Source organism: Neomonachus schauinslandi, chromosome 8 (genome assembly GCF_002201575.2).
Source record: "Neomonachus schauinslandi chromosome 8, ASM220157v2, whole genome shotgun sequence".
NCBI lineage: Eukaryota > Metazoa > Chordata > Mammalia > Carnivora > Phocidae > Neomonachus > Neomonachus schauinslandi.
Genome location: NC_058410.1, coordinates 12,181,886 through 12,204,563, shown reverse-complemented (window position 1 = coordinate 12,204,563; position 22,678 = coordinate 12,181,886). Strand labels below are relative to the sequence as shown.

Below are 22,678 nucleotides of genomic sequence, written 5' to 3'. Positions count from 1 at the left end.
TCCAGCCCTCAACAGGATTAAAACAAAACAAAACCTCACAAAATCTAGTATCTTGTCAAAAATTGCCAGGCTTGCAAAGAAGCAGAAAAAAACAGGGCCCATAGGAAGGGGGGGGGGGGGTGGGGGGAACAAACAGTAAAATAGTACAGAAATAACAGAGGTAGTGAAATTAATAGTCAAAGACCTTCAAAGAGCTGTTATAAATATTACACATATTACAAAGATGCCAAGGAAAGCATGAACATAATGAGGTAAGGGAAAATATAAGACCCAAATGGAACTTCTAGAAGTAAAAATAAAATACCTGAAATGAAAAATAAATTAAGTAAAATTAACAACGGGTTAGACACTGCAGAAAAGAGCAATGAATTTGAAGACACAGTAACTGGAATTTTTTTTTAATATTATTATTGGTGCTTCTAAGTAAATGTGTTTAGAATAAAGTGTGATGCAGGTAAATTCAATATATCAAGATATGTCAATATATTGAGAGCATCTGTTCATAAAAGATTATATACTATACAAACTATTCAAGTCATATAAAACCACTTTTTCAGTGTCTTTTCAACTGAGAAGAATCCTGTTCAGTACACCTCCCCTCCTCAGGTGGTTCATACTGAGCAAGCTTTGTGTTCAGTTTTTTATTTTCTTCTACAATAGCGTTATATTTCTCTTTCATTTCTGCTAATTCTAGGTGAAGCAGCTCTATATCTGGATTTTCTGGGTTAGCAGCTTCTAACTGATGCTTTAAAAAGTCTAAAGCACTATTAGGTTTCCCTGGTTCTTCATATAAGGCTACCACAATACCTTCTTGGTCAGCGTGTCCAGCACCCCCGACTTCAAGTACTTCCAGAGCTGCTCGCGCTTCAAGTGGGAGCCTTTGTAATGGGCCGCGGCAACAACGGCAGCAGCAGAGCTGGAATTTTTACGATGGTGAGTTACCTTTATTTTTTATTTAATTTTTATGTATGGCGAATTATTAAATGGTTTCATGGGAGTTAACCAAATATCCAAGCATCTGTTAAATAATTTTTTTTTCTGTTTCTGCTGATGTATGATCCGATCGCTATCAAATATGAAGTTGCCTGAATCTGAGCCTTCGAATGTAGCCATCACTCTGTCTCATGAGTCACAGTGCTTCAATTATTAGAGCTTTATAATACATTTTAACATTTCATAGGCAAGCCTTCTTTCATCACTCTTCTTTTTCGAAATTTCTTATCCATTCTTGCAGGTCCACTCCTCAAGATGATCCTGGGAACTTCACTACATTTCAAGATGTTATTGAAAAAACATAATTTGGAAAAAATGAAGCATCTTTATGACACTCATTTTTTCTTCCAGGGCTCTATTTCTCTTGACTTATCTCAAGTGATCTGTTGAGACTCTCAGTAAAGTTTTGTGATTATTTTTATATAGGTCCCTCTTTTTTCCTTAGGTTTCCAAAATAAACAGTTATAGGTTTCCCAATAATATTTTTACTCCTCTAATAGTGATATACTTTATTTGCTTCAATCCCTACTGTACTTAATTTTCTGTTCATTTACCACTAATTCAATCCTACACTCTCCCTAACTTATGTCACTATTCTTTCAGTATATACAAACATGATAGATATTTTACCAAATTCTTGCTCTGCTTTGATGTGAATTGAATGTTCTTCTGAGGATTCCATGCTCTATCTTCTGTACTGGGCCTTCTGTTTCCTAGATTTCACACAATCTTTCTTCTTGGTGTCTCCAATCAGACCAATGCTTATATAGGCTTTGTCATTACATTAGAGGTGTTGATAGAGGTCAGTGAAAAACACTTTCCAATAACTGGTGCTAGGTTCGTTGGGATCATATATTAAAAACAGTAAAACTGGCTTCTTTTTCAACCACACACAAAAATCAATCCCAAGTGGATTATAGATGTAAACGTGAAAGATGAAACAATAAAACTTCTAGAAGATAACACAGAAGAGTATCTTCATGATATCAGGATACAAAAGGAGTTTTTCAATAAGACACAAAAAGCACTAACCATAAATTTACAATTAAAAACATCTGCTCTTCAGGGCGCCTGCGTGGCTCAGTTGGTTAATCCTCTGCCAGGGTCCTGGGATCAAGCCTCACATGGAGCTTGAGCCCGAGGACGGGAGTCTGCTTCTCCCTCTGCCCCTCCCTGCTGCTCTTGCTTGTACCCTCTCTCATGCTCTCTCTCTCTAGCGTGCTCTCTCTCATATAAATAAAATCTTTGAAACAAACAAATAAAAAACAAAAAAAATGTGCTCTGCAAAAGACACTGTAAAGACAATAACATGCAGAGTAGAAGAAATCTGCAATACATTTAATAAAAGACAAGTATGAAAAATGTTAGAACTCCTCAAAATCAATGAGAAAAAGACAAGCAATCCAACAGAAAAATGGACAAAGGGCAAGCACTTCACAAAAAAAGAGGTTATCTAAAAGGTCAATAAACATGCAAAATGGTGCTCAATCTGATTAAAAAATCAGCAAAAGACAAAGTAAAACCATAATGACACACCATTCAGCTCTGATTAACCAAAACACACAACTGGCAACTGCAAGTACTAGTAAGGACATGGAGCAAAATGAACTTACACACATTTGGTGGGAATATAAACAGGCATAATGACTTCAGAGAACAATTTAGCATTATCTAGCAAAAGTGAAGATTTGCAGAACTTATGATCCAGCACTGCCACTTCTGGATATATACTCCAAGGAAAGCTTGCCTGTATGCTCTAGCTGACATAAATAGAAGAATCTTCATGACAGTTTTGTTTGTAATAACAAACACTAAAACTAATTCAGAGTTCTAAAACAGGGCAATGGACATATAAATTATGAGTTAGTCAAAGAGTGGGTAGTATCTAGCTACACAAATAAACTACAGCTATGAGCAGCATAAGCGAATCAGGATAAAAAGAATACATGCTATATGAATCCATTTGCATAAGTTCAAAAATGGAGAAAACTAAAGTATATTAATTATACAGCTAAGAATCTATGGGATAAACTAAGCAGGGAATAATAAGTCCCAAATTCATGGTACTGATTACCTTCATAGCATCTGGAGAATAGGAGACATGATCACATCACAATGAGCACACAAGGGGGTGTCAAAGATGTTGGGACTATAACTACTGACTCGAGCGGTGGGGACTTGGGTATTCTTCTTAAGCCACACAAATACATCATATACTCTTCTGTATTTGTAGGTCATAATAAAAATTTTTAAAAAACACTTAACAGTCTGCAGATCCCCTCATTAAACCTCTGCAGCTCACAAACTGCCCCTGCCTACCCTGTAGGATTATTTTCTAGAGAGTGAACCTGGAACACTCCTGTCATGGGAATGCAGGCATAGCAGGCACAGCTGAAGGAGGGGATTAAGGGAAAGCCTACGTACAGCATAAGGAGACACCAACCCCCTTCCCTCTCTCCAAATCGATTACTACATTCTTTAACTATCATTAGTTGCATCTTTTTCTCATTGATATGAACTTATTAAGTTCAATATATCAATCTCAACATATCACATGCCATTCCTTATGTATTCCTGTATCACCAATATCCCACAGGTTTTATCTGTCTCTAATTGTTCTGTGGCCCTATTGAGTCCCTGCATGGACTACACTGCCTTTTTGGCTGGCGGCACATCATTCATGTTCTCCATGGAGAGCTTAGAGCAGTTACGCCTGTCATCATTACATGTTTAACTTTTGGTTGAGCTGTTGTTGGTTTGTGTGTGTAATGGGAGTATTAACTTAGAAAACATAGTCTGTGACAAAAATGCAGTATTATTGTGTTCTGGAATTTGATCATGTGATAAAATAGCCAAAAAAAGTTAAAACTCACCTCTGCCACTTCCTTTTGAAAAGTCAACGTCATCTGGGTTCTGCCATAAACAAAAGGTCCACCTCTACAAGAAACATTTTCAAGCCACTTGATAATCAGCGGAGTTGATACATTAAAAGGCAGATTTCCAATAATATGTACATTAGGAGGATCTGGTAAGCAGGAGAAAAAACAACCTATAACAATTTTATTAATGGATTCTGAATACAATTTTAGCTAAGAGTTAAATCAAACTGGATACTAATAGTATCAAACAAAAATATATAAAAAGATATGGCTAAGTATTTTTCAGTCCATTTATTCTTCAAAAGCAATGTTTTCTCACAATCAGCTTTGAATTATTAAGAAAAAAATTCTACCTTAATTAGTGCTCAAAGTCCTTAGGTTTTTTAGCTTAGGAAAAATATGAAAAAGACTTGGTTTGAGGAAAAAGACAATTTGATCTGGACATGATATGGTCAAAGTACCTGCACCCAGATGATGCTGTCAGAGGGTCAGATGACCAGGAAGGGGATACTGGCTGCATATACAGACAGAAGTGTCTGCAATATACACATGGTCAGTGAAACCACGGGAGCAGGGTCCTTCAGGCCAATCTGCAGCACAAGGAAGATGCTCAAAAAAGAAAAATCTCAGGAACAACATCTAAGAGGTGGGTGGAAAAATAACCACCAGCAAAGAATAGCTAGAGAAAGCTCACACAATGTAAAAGGAAGAACAGGAGAACCTGGTATCAGGGAAGGCAGGAGCAGAGATAACTTTTGGAAGAGAGTAGGCAACAGTCACATAAATGCCTGAGAGCTCAGTCAGATAAGGTTTGAAGAGGAAATTAGGAGGTCACTGTGACTCCAGCATGGCTGGGGCAAGGCTGGAAACCTGGAGTCAGTGTGCTTTGAAGAGAATGGCATGTTGGAAGGTGGGGACAGGCAGTGCCGACCTCTCTGAAGAAGCCTGGCCGTGGAGAGGCCGGAGACAGGAAGCAGTTAGATGGAGGCGCACAGCAGCACCTGCATCTGCTCCGACGGGTTTCACAGGCAAGTAATACACCTCACCTATCTATGTGTCCCAACGAGCTGGCACACAGCAGGTACCCAATAAACAGTCTACAGATGAAGAGTGCCTTGGCTGGTCACTGAATGGGAGACCGTGGAAATTAGATGGGGCGTGGTTTACTAAAACATTTCTTTTTTCACCATTTGGAAAAAGTTAACAGTTCATAGTTTATCCCATCCTTATATGGTATCATAAAAATAGCAAGTTTATTTGAAGAGAATTCTGAACATTTAAAAAACATGAGACAAGTAAATTAGAATTTAAAAAAAGGAATTAGATTTATTACTTTGGAAAAAAGTAGAAAAAATTACAATGCATACCACCTATTTAATTCTGTTCTGGCAATATTTAATATAAATGTATAATAACATTTGTAACATATAACAACATAAATATTTGTACTATAAATAATAAAAGAAAATAAGAAAACAACCCAAAATCACTTACCATCCTCCCACTGTCTTTTAAGACTTCCTGGAAAAGCCCTTTCTATCTTAAATGTCAATACATCTCCATGGACAATTCTCAGTTTTCCAGGTGCTGCATCAGAAAGCATCTAATTTACAAAAAGGTCAATAAAACGAGCTCATACTTTAGAGGATAGTGAAACACACACACACACACACTCTCTCTCTCTATATATTTTTTACTTCAGATCTGTGCATCATTAAATCAGTATGAAAAGGCAGAGACTAAGAGTGATCACTAATGAACTATGAGTACACCATGTCTACTGTAATAGACAATCATGGTGTTTCATTTCTAACACATATGAATGACCCGTGATGGTAACAGATTATAGTAGAGCAATAGCTTATAATTTCACAAATGATATATTAACATAATTCTGACCCCCAGAATAACTTGCATTTTTGTACAGATTTAGCAAAAACTCAACTCCTATCTGCAAGGTTTTTTTGTTTTTTGTTTTTTTTTTAAAGATTTTTATTTGAGAGAGAGAGAGAATGAGCAGGGAGTAGGGGCAGAGGGAGGGAGAGAGAGAAACAGCAGGGAGCCTGACTCAGAGCTCGATCCTAGGACCTGGAGATTATGAGCTGAGTGGAAGGCTTAACCGACTGAGCGACTCAGGCACCCCTCTATTTCCAGTGTTTTTAAATTATAGACTAAGGACATTATAATATTGAGAACTATTTGGGAATAAATCATAAAGATGAACTTAATTCAATAAATCTTTATAGCCTAAATACATACAAAGAATTTTACATATTATCAAGAGCTATAACCTAATCTACCAGTAGATTCAAACCAAGGAGAAAGTCATTTGTCATTGCCAAGCTACATGTGGCACCCTGAGACACTCCCCTGACATTCCTAATCTTACTATTTCTTGATCCACAGGCACTTTCAACCTAATGAATTAACTATCCTGCATGTTTTACCAAGAGCTACCTTCCAGCCTATTTCTACTTTCCAACCACTTGTTTTTGTTCCTCTTGCTTTAGTCTAAGTATAAAAGGAAAAAAAAAGGCGGGGGGGAGTACCCTTTTCTTTCTTATTTTTCTTCATTTTATCCACCTTAGCACCATACCTTAAGAAATGCTCTCACAGTACTAAAGTGTTGGCACCCATCTGAAAAGAGCCTTGAAGCTAAGCCATCTATGTATTTGTATTGCTTTAAGGGCTCCTGTACCCAACACAAAACTTATTCTTAAAGTCCTTGGCTTAAAACAACAACAACAAAAAAAACCCCCAAAATCCCAACCCAGATGCAGTCCCTGACGCTTACAAAGTTTAAAATGCAGGAGTGAATGCAATCGATGAGAACAAACATCCCTGCTAATGTAGATTTTAAGGAAGAGGTGACCCTCTTTCCACATCAAGTCTCACCTCAAGGAGCTCAGACACCCTTGGCTCCAAATCAGGGAACTTCTGCCCTGAGCACCCCTTACTTCTCTAGCTCAATTAAAGCTGATTCTCTCTACTAACCCTTCCCTTGCCTAATTCTGGCAACTGATAGGAAGGATGAAAGAAACATCACAGAAGCCAGAGAGGAGACCCTGGACCAAGGCACCCAGTTTGTAGATTACTCCTGCCTTTGGGTTAATGCTGTGCCTCGCATATGCTTCTTTACAGCATTTATAACATACTATATTGCGACTGTGTACAGAGAGGCTTCTTTCCCATGTAATAACATATGCTCCTTAAGGGTAGTATCTGTTTCTCATCTACTTTAATGTCCCTTGCAGCTACAACAGCACACAGTAGGTGCTTCACATTTTTTATAAGTGAATGACCAACTATAAAACTGGAAACTTCCCCTCCCAGACCGAGATTTGAGGGTCCCAAAATCTGTAAGGTCAAGAAACTTGCAAAGATTTATTTCACTGATAAATCAGGTAGAATTATATAAGTAACATTTCAGAAATTCAGAGCTCAAATGCTTATATTGGTAAGAAGCTAAACATTTTCAATTTGGGAATCATCTAGTTTGGTATGTTTCATCATGGCAGTTTACCAAAAATAACTGCGTACTTCTGATATTAATGTACTTATGGATTATTTTAAATTACCAAGATTTGCTAAAACTTAATCTGATGAGTTCCAGACAATAAATCATCAAAAACATAATATCCTCAATACACTATGAATAAAAAAGGAGCTAGCTCTCTGTGGGACAGGCTCTTACTATATAAAAACTGTGTATTTATTGATAGCATTTACTATCAATGGAGAATTTGTTTTTTTCTGTAATTATGCTTCACATAATTAAAACAAATTAGCATACCAAAAACAGAGAGGCAGAAGAACTAAAAGCTTATGCTTCATGATATCAATATATAGAAAGTAATAAAGTAATTAGTAATTAAGACTACAACAAAACAATGTAAACTTGGCTCTTTGGCATTAATATACATGCTCTGATAACCACGTTTGAAATGTTCATTTTTTTCTACAATGACACATATAGCTGCATACCAGAAAACTGATATAACACACATTAACCTTCCTTTCCTAGATTTAAAGTTGCATTTCTATCCTATTTCTTTTGGATGCCCCTTCAGGCTTAAGTCTCAGTCAATGACAAAGCAAAGCCTCCCCTTCTTTAAAAGGTACAGATTTTTTTTATTTATTTATTTGAGAGAGAGAGCACATGAGAGGGGGGAGGGTCGGGAGGGTCAGAGGGAGAAGCAGACTCCCTGCTGAGCAGGGAGCCCGATGCGGGACTCGATCCTGGGACTCCAGGATCATGACCTGAGCCAAAGGCAGTCGCCCAACCAACTGAGCCACCCAGGCGCCCCAAAAGGTACATCTTTTAAGACCACTCTGTAGCTTGATCTTCCCCTTTCAGACTCCCCACTGCAGAAGGAATGAATACTGGTGACCACAGCTTTAAGTGAAGTCCTTGAAACAATTATGGGGGGGGGGAAAAACACTATACAAACTGAAATTATAGTATGATTACAGACAACAGCCATTTAAACACCTAATGATATTCAGCAATGACACATGAACACTTTCTAACCAACCACTAATAGAGAAAGATGTTTTCAGTATCCTGACAATATTTGGGGGATGGTGGAGAGGTGGGAAAGATCACTGTTATAGCCCTTCAAGAACACTGCTACATTACACTTTAAAACCCTGATGGTGTTAGCTCATAATGTGCTCAAAGGCACAGCCTACTATGAATGCAAGTACTTGATTACAGCCAAATGAGTATTTTTACAGACACTCTTAAATTGTTCTATCATTTTAATTTTAGTTTTCAATCCTATATCCTTCCAAAATGAGATTTAAGTCAGCTTAGAGTAAAAGGCATTCATTAGCTAAGGCTGTAAAAGAAGAAACAGAAAACCAAACCATGAAAAGGAGAAGCATGTATATAAATCCTAGAGGTGTTAACTCACAATTTATATACTGAATTACAGAATTCTTAGTCTCTACTGGAAATAATTATACTAAATCCCCAAGAGAAAATAGTTTTTTTGTAGCATTAAGTTTTAAGGGATATAGGGAACAAAATAATGGCGAATGCCTTTAATAAAAATGAGGAAACAAATGCAGGAGAATTCTTCATTTGGTGATTTAAAAAAACTCTTCTAAGTCAAGGTCTTCGAGATAGCTTTTCCACAGGGGGCAAGTTACTATGGTCCACCTAGGTAATTTGTTGGTGATCTAATCTGATGAGGAAATAATTTATTCAACTCTTAGAACTTAGACACAACTAGAAATTCCTTGAGAACAAAGAACTATATTGACTGGTAATTTTGTATGTTTTATGCCACCTTCTCATCATGAGGGGCTCATGGCAACCAGCACTGTACAGTGAGCTAAAGCATTAATTACACAGCCTGGTGATATTACCTTCTTCCTGACTTGCTACATAGTAGGAACCCAAACATTGTTGAAGTGCTGTGCAAAAGTGTTAGGCAAACTATATGAGAAAGAATCTGTAATACAGAACATGATAGGTGAAAGACAAAATTTGTATTCTTCTAAAGAACACATAAAAAAGACTAATGCTATTATTCAAAAGAATTTAAGACAATGTTATAATAGACTTTTCTTTAAGGTGAAGATTACAGCATGATTTCAAAAAGTCAACTTGTTTTGTCTTTTAAACAGGACCCAAACATGTATAGCAGAAATTAATTTACTCAGCCTCATCAAGGATTTAGAGATTTGATTTAGTAAACTTTCTATTCAACCAGCGGTTAACATTTCTTAAAAAGAAACTTACGTAGTATCATGTCCTATCTTTTTCTTGTCCAGTTGCTATGGCTATGACTTCCAGTAATATAACAAATAAAAATGGGGAGAATGGACATACTTGTCTTGTTCCTGATCTTAGAGGAAAAGCTCTCAGTTTTCCACTATTGAGTATGACATTAGCTGTGGGTTTTTCATAATATCATGTCGAGGTATGTTCCCTCTAAACCTATTTTGTTGACTTTTTATCATGAATGGATGTTGTTCTTTGTCAAATGCTTTTTCTGCATCTAGGATCATATGTTCATTTTTTATACTTTCTCTTATTAATGTCATGTATCACATTGATTAGTGAATACTGAACCACCCCTGCATTCCTGGAATAAATCCCAGTTGATCAAGGTGAATGATTGTTTAATGAATAACAATGAAGCAGCAGAAAGAAAAATTAAGGAAACAATCCCATTTATAATTGCACCCAAAATAACAAAATGCCTAGGAATAAACTTAACCAAGGAGGTGAAAGACCCATACTCCGAAAACTATGAAACACTGATGAAAAAAACTGAAGATGACACAAGTGGAAAGGTATTCCATACTCATAGACTAGAAGAGTCAACATTGCTAAAATGTCCATACTACCCAAAGCAATCTCCAGGTTCAATGCAATCCCTATCAAAATACCAACATTTTTCACAGAACTAGTACAAATTACCCTAAAATTTATACTGAACCACAAAAGACTGCAAATAGCCAAAGCAAACTTGAAAAAGAACAAAGCTGGAGGTAACACAATCCCAGATTTCCAGATATACTGCAAAGTTATAGTAATCAAAATAGTACGGTGCTGGCAAAAAAAACCACAAAAAACAAAACACGCACAGAGATTAATGGAGCAGAATAGAGAGCCCAGAAATAAAACCATGCTTCTTTGGTCAATTAATCTTTGACAAAGGAGGCAAGAATATATCATGGGGAAAAAGATGGTCTCTTCAACAAATGGTGCTTGGAAAACTGACAGCTACATGCAAAAGAATGAAACTCTACCACTTTCTTACATCATACATAAAAATAAACTTAAAATGGATTAAAGATCTAAATTTGAGACTTGAAACCGCAAAACCCCTAGAAGAAAACATAGGCAGTAATTCCTTTGACACTGGCCATAAAAACATTTTTTCTAGATACATCTCCTCAGGCAAGGGAAACAAAAGCAAAATTAAACTACTGGGACTAACCAAAATAAAGAGCTTTTGCAGAGTGAAAGAAAACATCAACCAAACATAATATCCAAAATATATAAGGAACTTCTACAACTCAACACCAAGAAAAACAAATTATTATATTAAAAAATAGGCAAAGGACCTCAGTAAACATTTTCCAAAGAAGACATATAGATGGTCAACAGACATGAAAAGATGCTCAACATCACTAATCAGAGAAAGGCACATCAAAACCACAGTGATATATCACTTTATACCCATCAGAATGGATAAAATAAAAAACACAAGAAATAACAGGTGTTGGTGAGGATGTGGAGAAAAAGGAATCCTGTGTACTGTTGGTGGGAATGCAAATTGGTATAGCCACTGTGGAAAACAGTTCCTCAAATATTAAAAATACAATTACCATAAAATCCAGTAATTCCACTACTGGGTATTTACCTCCAAAAAATTAAAACACTAATTTGAAAAGATATATGCACCTCCTTGTTTACTGCAGCATTATTTACAATAGAAAAGATATGGAAGCAGCCCATGTGTCCATGGATAGGTGAATGGATAAAGAAGATGTGGTGTATATATATGAAATATTACTCAGGCATAAAAAAGAATGAATTCTTCACATTTGCAGCAACATAGATGGACCTAGGGGATATAATGCTAAGTAAAATAAGTCAGGCAGAGAAAGACAAATACCATATGATTTCACTTATATGTGGAATTTAAAGAACAAAACAAACAGAAAAGAGAAAAACAGAAGAATCAGAATCTTAAATATAGAGAACTAGTCATTGCAGAGGGGAGCTGGGTGGGGGAAGAGGTGAAACAGATAAAGAGAATTAAGAGTACATTATCTTGATGAGCACTGGGAAATGTATAGAATTGCTGATTATACTGTCCACCTGAAACTAATACAAAACTATGTTAATTGTAGTTCAATAAAAAACTTGTGAAAAGAAAAAAAAGAACTTATAGATAGAATCCTTCCATATAATATCACAGAATTGTCTTCCTTAAGTTGAGAACAGTGAACCCAGTTTCACCCTTTTCTTGATGACCAGGGTCACTATTGCCTGTAGAGTAACGGCTTCAATGGTTATGATCCCTTACTACTGAGCAATTTTTTTTGGTTTTTTTTAGTTTTTATGTTTGCTTTTTATAGCTTTTCTGCCACAGTAATCACTGTTACTTCTTGCTGTTGTCAGTGGGTCTGCCTCTAGCATTGATCTCCATACTTTTAATTTGTAATGGACTAGGAAATCATTTTGGCTGTAGGCCATCTTTTACTTATTTGCTGAGTTTTGATTAACTATAGCTGTAGCTATATCAAGTAAGTCATGTGTGAAGTATGTAATCATGTCACAGCAGAAAGTCAGGCAATCTTTTCTTTTGTAAAATTTGCTAGAGATGAAAGAATTTACAAGTTTTATTATCTCTGTTGAAAAACAGTTCCTTTTGTCAGGATGACTAAATTATTTATATATCCATTTATAAGATGACGGAGAAGGGGCATCACTATAATAGCAACCATTTACTGAATACTGGCAATATGCCAGGCTCTTTACATGCCAATCTCTTTACATAAATTTCCATCTATCCTCGCAAGGATCACAAATGATAGCTATTATTCCCATGCTGCAGATGAGAAAGCTGAAGCTAAAAGTGGTTCAATTGCAAGCTCAAGATCACAAAGCTAGTATGTGCTGTTTCTGAGATCTGACACCAATCCTGTGAGCTTTCTATCCTGCCTGTCAAGTAGAAATAATCAGTTTACCTATTATAAAACCCAGAGGTGATACTAACAATAATCATGACTTACTGTCTCCACAATTCCATGAAATAAGCACATAATAATTAAGAAGAATCCTAGAGCTTCTTACTCTAAGATGGAGTATAAAAGACCAGGTAGTCTCTTCTGGTTTAAACAGATAAAAATGGACAAAATAGATGAACAGTTTTCAGACGCTGGACAGCAGGAAATGCAGGAAAACCTGCAGATCCATGAAGCTCAAGGAGCCCCCCCCCAAAAGAAACATGAAGAAAAGGACAGCAAGGTGCACTCATCATGAAATTGCTCAAAACCAGTGATAGAGAGTGAATCTTAAAAGAAGCCAGAGAAAAAAGGCAGAGGGGCAAGGATAAGAATGACAACAGATTTCTTGTCAGAAACAATGAAATGAGAAGACAGCGGAGCAATATTTTTCGACTACTGAAAGAAAATAAACTGCCAGTATGTTTTTCAAACACAAAGGCAAAATAAAACACCTTTTTAGACATACAAACACCGAAAGTTCTGTCACCAACAGATCCACAGTTACAAAAAATGCTAAAGAAAGTATTTCAGGTAGAAAGAAAATAATACTAAGTGGAAATATGGATGAGGGAACACTCAAAATAGGAACCATATGGGGGGGCATCTGGGTGGCTCAGCTGGTTGAGCGTCCAACTGTTGATTTCAGCTCAGGTCTTGATTTCAGGGTCGTGAGTTCAAGCCTTGGGTTGGGCTCCATGCTGGGCATGGAATCTACTTAATACAAAAAAAAAGGTAACCAAATGGGTAAATACGTAACATTGTTTCTTATTATAGTTGACCCTTTAACAACAGGGTTTGACAGCACTGGTCAGTACACTTACATGCAGATTTCTTACACTGTAAATATATTCTCTCTTCCTTATGTTTTTTTTTTTTTTTTTTTTTGAAGATTTTGAGAGAGAGAGCGTGTGTGCACACAGGGGGAGGATCAGAGGGAGGGGGACAAGCAGACTCCATGCTGAGATCAGGACCGGAGCTGAAACCAAGAGTCAGATGCCTAACTGACTGAACCATCCAGGTGCCCTTCCTTATGATTTTCTTAATAACATTTCCTTTCTCTAGCTTACTTTATTATAAGAATACAGCACATAACACAAGTAACATACAAAGTATGCATTAATTGATTGGTTATTGGTAAGGCTTCTAGTTAACAGTAGACTTTAGTAGTTAAGTTTCTGGGGAGTCCAAAGTTATACATGGATTTTCAAGTATGTGGGAGTTAGCACCCCTAACCACCACACTGTTCAAAAGTCAACTGTATTGAAATCTTTAATATAGAATTGACTTTTAAAACAAAATAACATTGTCTTGTGAACTTTACAACGTATGGAGAAGTACAATGTATGACAACAGTACAAAGGCCTGCAAGGAGAAATACAAATACACTATTGTAAGATTTGTATGCTATATATAAAGTGGTATTTTATTACTTGAAGATAAATTGGGATACGTTAAAGATGTACAACCATATACCATCAATAAATTACTAAAATAGTAAAACAGAGTTATAGATAAAAATTGCAGCAGGCTGAATACTAGCCCCACAAAGATGTCCACATCCTAATCCCTGTGACTATATTACCTTACATGGTAAAAAGGACATTGCAGATATGATTAAATTAAAGATCACAAGATGGGGCGATTATCCTAGATTATCTGGGTGGACCCAACATAATCAATCACACAGACCTTAATAAGAGTGAGGCAGAAGGATTAAAGTCAATAGTAGATATAGAAGCAAGAGGTTCAGGGACTAATAAATGCAGGTGGCCTCCAGAAGCTGAAAAAGGCAATAGAGCCCTACTGACCTTCATTTTAGACGTCTTATCCCCAGAACTATAAAAGAATAAATTTGTGTCATTTTAAGCTATTGCATTTGTGGTAATTTTTTACAGCAACAATAGAAAACTAATACAGAAGGCAGAGATGATCAGATTGATGAGAAAAAAGCAAGACCCAGTTATATGCTGCCTACAAGAAATCCACTTTAAATATAAAGACACAAATAAAAAGGATGAAAAACTTTATCACTCTAACATTAATCAAAAGAAAGCTGGAATGGCTATATTATCAAGGTAGATTTTAGAGGAAAGACTATCACCAGGGATCATGGAGATCATTTCATAATGACAGAGGAACCAATTCATCACAAAGACATAACAGTCCTAAATGTTCATGCAACTAATAACAGTGCTTCAAAATAGATGAAAGAAAAACTGATAGAACTGCAAGGAGAGACAGACAAGTCTGCAGTTAGAACTGGAGATTTCAATACCCTTCTCTTAATAGAACAAGTAGGAACTCACAAAGAACCCCAACTTGACCTAACTGAAATTTCTGTAGCATCCAACAACAGAAGAATGCGTATCCTTTTCACCAAAATGCATATCCTTACAGGGGAATACATTTTTTTTTTTTTTAAAGAATGTATTTATTTATTTGACAGAGAGAGACACAGCTAGAGAGGGAACACAAGCAGAGGGAGTGGGAGAGGGAGAAGCAGGCTTCCTGCAGAACGGGGAGCCAGATGTGGGGCTTGAACCCAGGACCCTGGGATCATGACCTGAGCTGAAGGCAGATGCTTAACGACTGAGCCACTGAGGCACCCCAGGGGGGGAATACATTTTTTTCAGCACAATGCATATTCTTTTCAAATGCATAAGGAACACTTACCAAGACAAACCATATGTACACCATAAAACTATAAATTAAAATTACTCAAGTCATGCAAAGTATGTTCTCTGATCACAATGGAATGAAAAACTAATAACAGAAAGATACCTGAAAAAACACCAAAATTTACAAGCTAAATGATACACATCTAAGTAACCCAACAAGTCAAATAAGAAATAAAAAGGGAAATTGGAGTTGAAGGTTTATATGGGAATTCTGAACTTCTTTCAGAAGTCTTTAGGTCTAATATCTCAAAAAAATTTAAAGTTAAAAATTAGTAAATTTCATTCATTATGAATGAATGAAAATGAAAACACAACCTATCAAAATTTGTGGGATTCTGCTCAGGTTGTACTGAGAGGGATATTTATAGCACTAAACACCTATAAGAAAATAAGAAAGGACTTCAAAGAAACAACCTCAGCTTCCACCTTAAAAAACTATAGAAAGAACAAAGTAAACCTCAAGGAAACAGAATAACATAAAGATTTCAGAGCAGAAATCAATGAAATAGAAAACGGAACCCAAGACAGAAAGATCAATGCAATCAAGAGCTTTTTTTGTTGTTCTTTTTTGAGAAGATCAACAAAGTTCACCAATATGCAGCCAGACTGATCAGAAAAAAAGAGACACACACAATTTACCAATATCAGGAATGAGAGAGAGGATATAACCGAGGATTCCACAGATGGTTGGTTTACCATTAGAAAAAAAAATAATTCACCATATTAACTAAAAAAAAAAAAAAAGCCATATGATTATCTCAATAAACTCAGAAAAAGTATTTCTGCAAACTCAACATCCATTATTTAAAACAAAAACAAAAACCAAACAAAGCACCACGACCTCTCAGCAAACTAGGAACAGATGGACCTTCCTCAGTCCGAAAAAGGAGATCCAGGAAAAACCTACAACTAACATCATACTCAATGGTAAAAGTCTGAATGCTTTCCCCCTGAGATCAGGGATAGGCAAGGAGGTCTACTCCTAGTTTTCTGCTCAACATTATACTGGAGATTCTAGCCAAGGCAAGAAGAAACAGAGGCAAAGATAGTGAAATGGAGAAGGTAAAAACGGTCTTTATTGCAGATGGAATGATAACACATGCAGACAATCTTAAGAAATCTACAAAATAGCCACAAAGAAGTGAGCACAGAAGGTTGCAGGACACAAAGTCCACGTCAAAACAGATGGTATTTCTACACAGGAGCAACAAACAAATGGAAATCAAAACTAAAAACCAATACCAAGTACAATGGCATCAAAAAATAGGACATAGTTAGGGGTAAATTTGACAAAAGATGTGCAAGACTTGTATACTTAGAACTACGAAACACTGTTGAGAGAAACTGAAGAAAACCTAAATAAACAGGGAGACATACCATGTTTACAAATCAGAAGCTTATGCCATTAAGATGCCAGTTCTCCTTACAGTGATCTATAGTTTTAGTCCAATCCTAATCAAAGTCCCAGAAGGCTTTAAGAAAAAAAAAAAAAAAAAGGAAATTGATGACCTAATTTTAAAACTATATGGAAATGTAAAGGACTTACAGAATAGCCAAAACAATTTTGGAAAGAAAGGTAAGGTCAGAAGACTTAAATTACCTGCTGTCAAGTCTTACTATAAAGCTATGGTAATCAATACAGGTTGGTCTCAGTGAAAAAAACAGACTTATATCAACAGAAGAGAACTGGAAGTCCAGAAACAGGCCACCATTTATAAGATCAGTTGATTTTTGACAATAGGAGCAAGGCAATTCAATGAGGAAAAGATAACATTTTCAACAAATGATGGAAAAAAAAATGAACCTCTACTCCTTCCTCACAGTACACACAAAAGGTAACTCAAAATTTATCATAAACCTACATGAAAAACTTGAAACTATAAAACATCTAGACGAAAACATGGAAATTCTTAGTTCTTGTTTTAACAATTATTTTTTTAACATAAGATGCAAAAAGCATCACATTCAAAAGGAAAAATTGATAAACTGTACTTCATTAAAACTAAGTTTACTCTTTCAAAGACACTGTTAAATGTCAAAAATGAAAAGGTAAATCCCGTTTGAGTAGAAAGCACTACAAAACATGTATCTGACAAAATATATAAAGATTTCCTACAAACAGCAATACAAAGACAAAACAAGAAGTGCTCGCACAATTTTCCAAAGAAGATATACACATGGCAAATAAACACATGAAAATATGTCCAGGGGCACCTGGGCGGCTCAGTGGGTTAAGCGGCTGACTTTTGCTTTCAGCTCAGGTCATGATCTCAGGGTCCTGGGATCAAGCCCCACAATGGGCTCTGCACTCAGTGGGTTGTGTGCTTGAGGATTTTCTCTTTCCTTCTCCCTCTGGCCCCCCTCACACTCTCTTTCTAAACATAAATAAATCTTAAGAAAATATGTCCAGTATTTCTGATCAGGAAAATGCAAATAAAAACCACATTAAGATACTACTATATGCTCATTTGGATGGTTACCATTTAAAAGATTAACCATACCAAGTGTGAGAAGCGTGTGAAATTAAGGGAACTCTCATGCATAGCTGGACGGAATGTTAAATGCTACAGCCACTTTATAAAAGTTTGGTAGTTTCATAAAAAGTTTAACATGCACCTACCATAACACACAGACACTCCACATCTAATTCTTTTCTCAAGAGAAATAAAAGTATATATTCACACAAAGACTTGCATGTGAATGTTAATGATAGCTCTATACATAATTGCCAAAAAATGAAAACAACCCAAAGTCCATCAACTAGTGAATGGATTTATAAGCTTGGCATACTCATACAATGGAATACTAATCAGCAATAAAAAAAAAATCAAACTATTGATAAACACCCCAACATGGATGATTCTCAAAATACTTATGCTCAGTAAAAGACATAAGACAAAAAAGAGCATATACTGTACGATTCCATTTATATAAAATTCTAAAAAAAATGGGAAATATCCTATAGTGACAAAACAGAACAATGGTTGTCTGAAGATAGGGAAGGGGAGGAGGGAGGGATGGATTGTAAAGGAAAATGAGGAATCTTGAAGGTGATGGATGTTCATTATCTCGATTGTGGTGATGGTTTCAGGAGATTTTATTTGTCAAAATTCAGTAATCTGTGTACTTTTAACATGTGCAGTTTACTGCACATCAATAATACTCAATAAAGCTGTAAAACAAAGTACTTAGTGCAGTAAGCCCTCCATAAATACGATTGTTTTAAAGATTTTATATATTAATAACAAACAGGAAAAAAAATGAAGAACCCAGATTATTTACTTCAAGGAGAATGTATTACTTATATTGTTCTCTCCAGTTCAGAAATGGGCGGAAGAACAAAACCTCAGAACCCTGAGGTACCAAAAAATCTCACTCCCCTCCAAAGCACAGAGAATCCACCCAGCCATAAAAATGTAATAACAATAAGCAACTAAAAAATAATAAAAAAAAAAAACAACCTAAAAGTGCACAATCACAAGAGAATGCTACAACATTAACAGAAAGAAACCCTAGATGTCCAATGCTAACTTGAGGAGTTGGGAGAAAGCTCCGTTTCCACAGCACTGGGGATTTATATTCTAGTGTTCCAAAGGAATAACTTTACAGTTCTCCTATACCTCTTTCCAGATAAGCAGTCTCCTGATCAATCCTTAATTAACAGATGCCCAAGGCAGAGGGACAATAATTATTTACATCGAAAATTATATTGAGTGCTTAACTAAGTATGAGGCATTAATTTAATCCTCATTACAATCCTATGAGCAAACTGAGGCACAGAGGACATAGTTACCTGCCCGGAGACATAACCAGTAAATGACAGAGGCCAGAGTCAAAACCAGACAATCTGACACTTAAGTCTGTGTTCTTTACCACAAAACTATCCTATTATGTGTTCACATACTAGAAGAGACATGTTTTTTTACTTTACAACATGCTGATGATGAAGCCTGTATGTTAGCACTATGTTCTTTCCCCTAAGACCCTAAGATGCCTCACGAGGATATCGTAAGAATTGGATTAGGATACAAATGACGTAGTTTCAGCTAGGAGACATTTTATAAATTATTACAATTTCTTTAAAAAGTAATTCTATTAGCTCAGAAACCACTAAAATGGAATCCTTAAAACAGATCACTCCTTTTGCCTTTATTAAGTTTTATGATTAATTTAGTACCTCTAAATGAAAGTGGTTTTACATATTGAAACATTCTTTATAGGAAAAAGAAATCTATTTGATTTTTAGTACCCAACATTTCTTTTTAAGGCAAATTCCTTTCCTGCAATATAGGACACTAAGAATTAATTTTGCTTCTACAGAAACAGATAAGACAAATACACATTTCTTACAGAACAATTTACCTAGAAATAAATCTTTATATTTAGAAAAAAGAGCACAAAACTTTTTAATAATCAGTGCTGCACAATTATTCATTTTCACTATTAAATGACATATTTAGTTGGTTAATTAGATACATATACATTAGTCAACGTTTTATTTTCCCATAGAAGACATTATTGAACACCTGCTACATGCCAGCCACAGTTACATGTGGTAGACAGAACAGAGAACGAAACACACAAAAATCTCCATGCTCTTGGCACTGACATTCCAGAGGGGTAAGATAGACAACAAGTAAGAAAATATAGTGTATCAGATGATCAATCTAATGAGACAAATAAAACAAGGCAGGGGTTAGGAGTGCAGGGTCTTGGTGGGGCAGCTGAAAAGAGAAGCGTGTAGTTGCCTTTTAAATAGTCTGTCTTCAAAGAGCTTAGATGAGATCAGGAAAAGAGAAAATGTAAATTCAGGTGGGGATGAACAGAAATTTGATTCACCTCCTTGCCTCATGAGAAAGAATTACGTATAACAGATGGTAAGATTGAGGGTTAGGAAGTCTCTTCAAGTGCAAAAAAGTCAGATGAGTATTCCCCATGTCCAGAAAGGACTAGATGAAAAAACCTAAAGGGAATTACATAGTGTTATTCAGCTTCTTTTCATTACCTCATGATCTCACCAAAAATAAGATATTCCCACTTTCATCTCTAAGTGAGATACAGTTCTTCAAAGAAGAAAGTAGTTCAAAGCAAAAATCACTACTAAAATTCCACATCAAGGAATATGTACCATATGAGAATCCCAAAATAGTTATAAATCTGAAACGAATTCTGTCAATAGAGTGGTAAAATTAGATAAAACTAAATATTATATAATTTTTTTAAAGCATAAAACAAAATGTAGCCCAATAAGAAGAAAGAAATCACTAGGTTTCTGGGAGCCTGGGTGGCTCAGTCGGTTAAGCGACTGCCTTCGGCTCAGGTCATGATCCTGGAGTCCCAGGATCGAGTCCCACATCGGAATCCCTGCTCTGCGGGGAGCCTGCGTCTCCCTCTCCCCCTCCCCCTGCTTGTGTTCCCTCTCTCGCTGTGTCTCTCTCTGTCAAATAAATAAATAAAATCTTAAAAAAAAAAAAAAAAAGAAATCACTAGGTTTCTTTAAAAAAAATCAGTTGCATGCATACAAAGCCCTAGATTTTCAAACAAATTTCCTCAAACTGTTCTGGTAGAAATGAAACCTTTTTCAATTATTGCACATACAAGCATTAGACTGTACTAATTTTAAACCAATTTGTCTCTTGTGTGAAAGTAATAATGCAGATAACTTTATTATTCTGTTGGACTCACAAAATAAATTGCTATTCATCTAAGCCAAAGGCTAAGGGCTCTTCTAAAGTTTTAGAATTACAGAGGAATCAAACAAAGGCCCTTTAGTCATTAAGTGCCCCCCTGTGAAGAATTGCCTTTACAAAATCCCTGACATAATGGGTTTCACTGTTTGCCACCACTTAAAAAATATAAATCCCTCCTTATTTTAAATCCACATCAGCCTCCCTCAATTCCCACCTATTTGTATTAGTTCTTTTTTTAGAAATCAAAATAAGCTATCCTCTTCACTGCCACCTTTTCAGAGACAGCTATGAATCCCCTCATCCAAGGCTCCTCTTCTCCAACTGAAACATGCCCAGTTCCCTCAAATATTTCTCATATAACAATGGCACCTACTGTTTTAAAGATGCATGTATCACTTCATTCAAACCTCATCTTAAATCTATGTGTACAGTGGTACAACTTCATTTCTTCACTTAAGTTCTTACCAAACGCTTAAGCTTAACAATTAATCTCTTTAAAAAGCATATGTTTTCTCCATTTTTTGCTTGTAGAAATGATTTTCTGAATCTAAATGAAGTTCTCATAAATCATGCCAGTAACTAAGTCATTATTGGCATTATTTACTTATTTTTGAAGGAATGGGCCAGAACATGCATGGCTATTAAAAAAAAGATCACACAAAGCAACAAGTTTGTCTAGCATTGACGCATAACGCAGGTTTATTCAGGTAGTGGTCAACAGACCATGCTGGGATGCTTGTTAGAAATGCAATTCCTGGGGCACCTGGTTGGCTCAGATGGTTAAGCGTCTGCCTTCAGCTCGGGTCATGATCCTAGGCTCCTGGGATCAAGCCCCGCGTCAGGCTCCTGGCTCAGCAGGGGAGCCTGCTTCTCCCTCTCCCTCTCTCTCTACCTCTGTGTCTCAAATGAATAAAATAAAATCTTAAAAAAAAAAAAAAGAAAGAAACGCAACTCCTAGGGGCACCTGGGTGGCTCAGTCGTTAAGCATCTGCCTTCAGCTCAGGTCATGATCCCAGGGTCCTGGGATCAAGCCCCACATGGGGCTCCCTGCTCAGTGAGCCTGCTTCTCCCTCTCTCCCTCTGCCTGCTGCTCTCGCTGCTTGTGCTCTCTCTGTCAAATAAATAAAAATCTTAAAAAACAAACAAAACAAAAACAACAAAAACTCAAAAAGTAAAAAAAAAAAAAATGCAATTCCTAGACCTCTCCAAACTATGGAATCAGAATCTCTGGAATGGGGTCCGGAGATCTGCAGTTTGAAGAGCAACCTATATAATCCTTGGGATATCCTGAGGTTTAAGAATCATGGCCTGAAGATTTAAATCGTTTTTTTGCCTCCTAAAGAAGACATTTTAAGTATCTTACCTGTAATCCAGGAATAAATCGACTATCCTTTTCAACCACCAAAAGTTCAGCAACATTGGCATTGAGAATGGATCTTGTGATTCCCCCTGGCCCAGGGCCCACTTCATAAACATAAGCATTTGTCAGATTCCCAGCTTTCCTTACGATTTTATCTAGAAAAAAGAATGTTTTAATTGTCTTGATAAATTTCAATGTACAAAATTTAACAATAATCTCCATAAATTCTTATCAACCATTACTCAACTAATCCTTTACTTGTCTGATTATTTGTCTGATTATTTAACTCTTAACCTAAACCAATATATAGTGGCTATTCCCTAT

The 22,678-nt window shown here is 36.2% G+C and overlaps 1 protein-coding gene and 1 pseudogene across 2 annotated transcripts in view; both read right to left on the bottom strand.

Moving 5' to 3' along the window:
* TFB1M (transcription factor B1, mitochondrial) overlaps positions 1-22,678 on the bottom strand; it is a 66,645-nt gene that overhangs the window by 40,973 nt on the left and 2,994 nt on the right. For both annotated transcript variants that reach the window (XM_021693475.2, XM_021693476.2), the window contains exons 2-4: positions 22,358-22,509; positions 5,367-5,475; positions 3,867-4,018 (exon numbers count right to left, since the gene is read on the bottom strand). In XM_021693475.2, coding sequence (XP_021549150.1) covers positions 3,867-4,018; positions 5,367-5,475; positions 22,358-22,509 — 413 coding nt within the window. The remainder of the gene's footprint in view (positions 1-3,866; positions 4,019-5,366; positions 5,476-22,357; positions 22,510-22,678) is intronic.
* Positions 554-1,675, bottom strand: LOC110583122 (annotated as a pseudogene).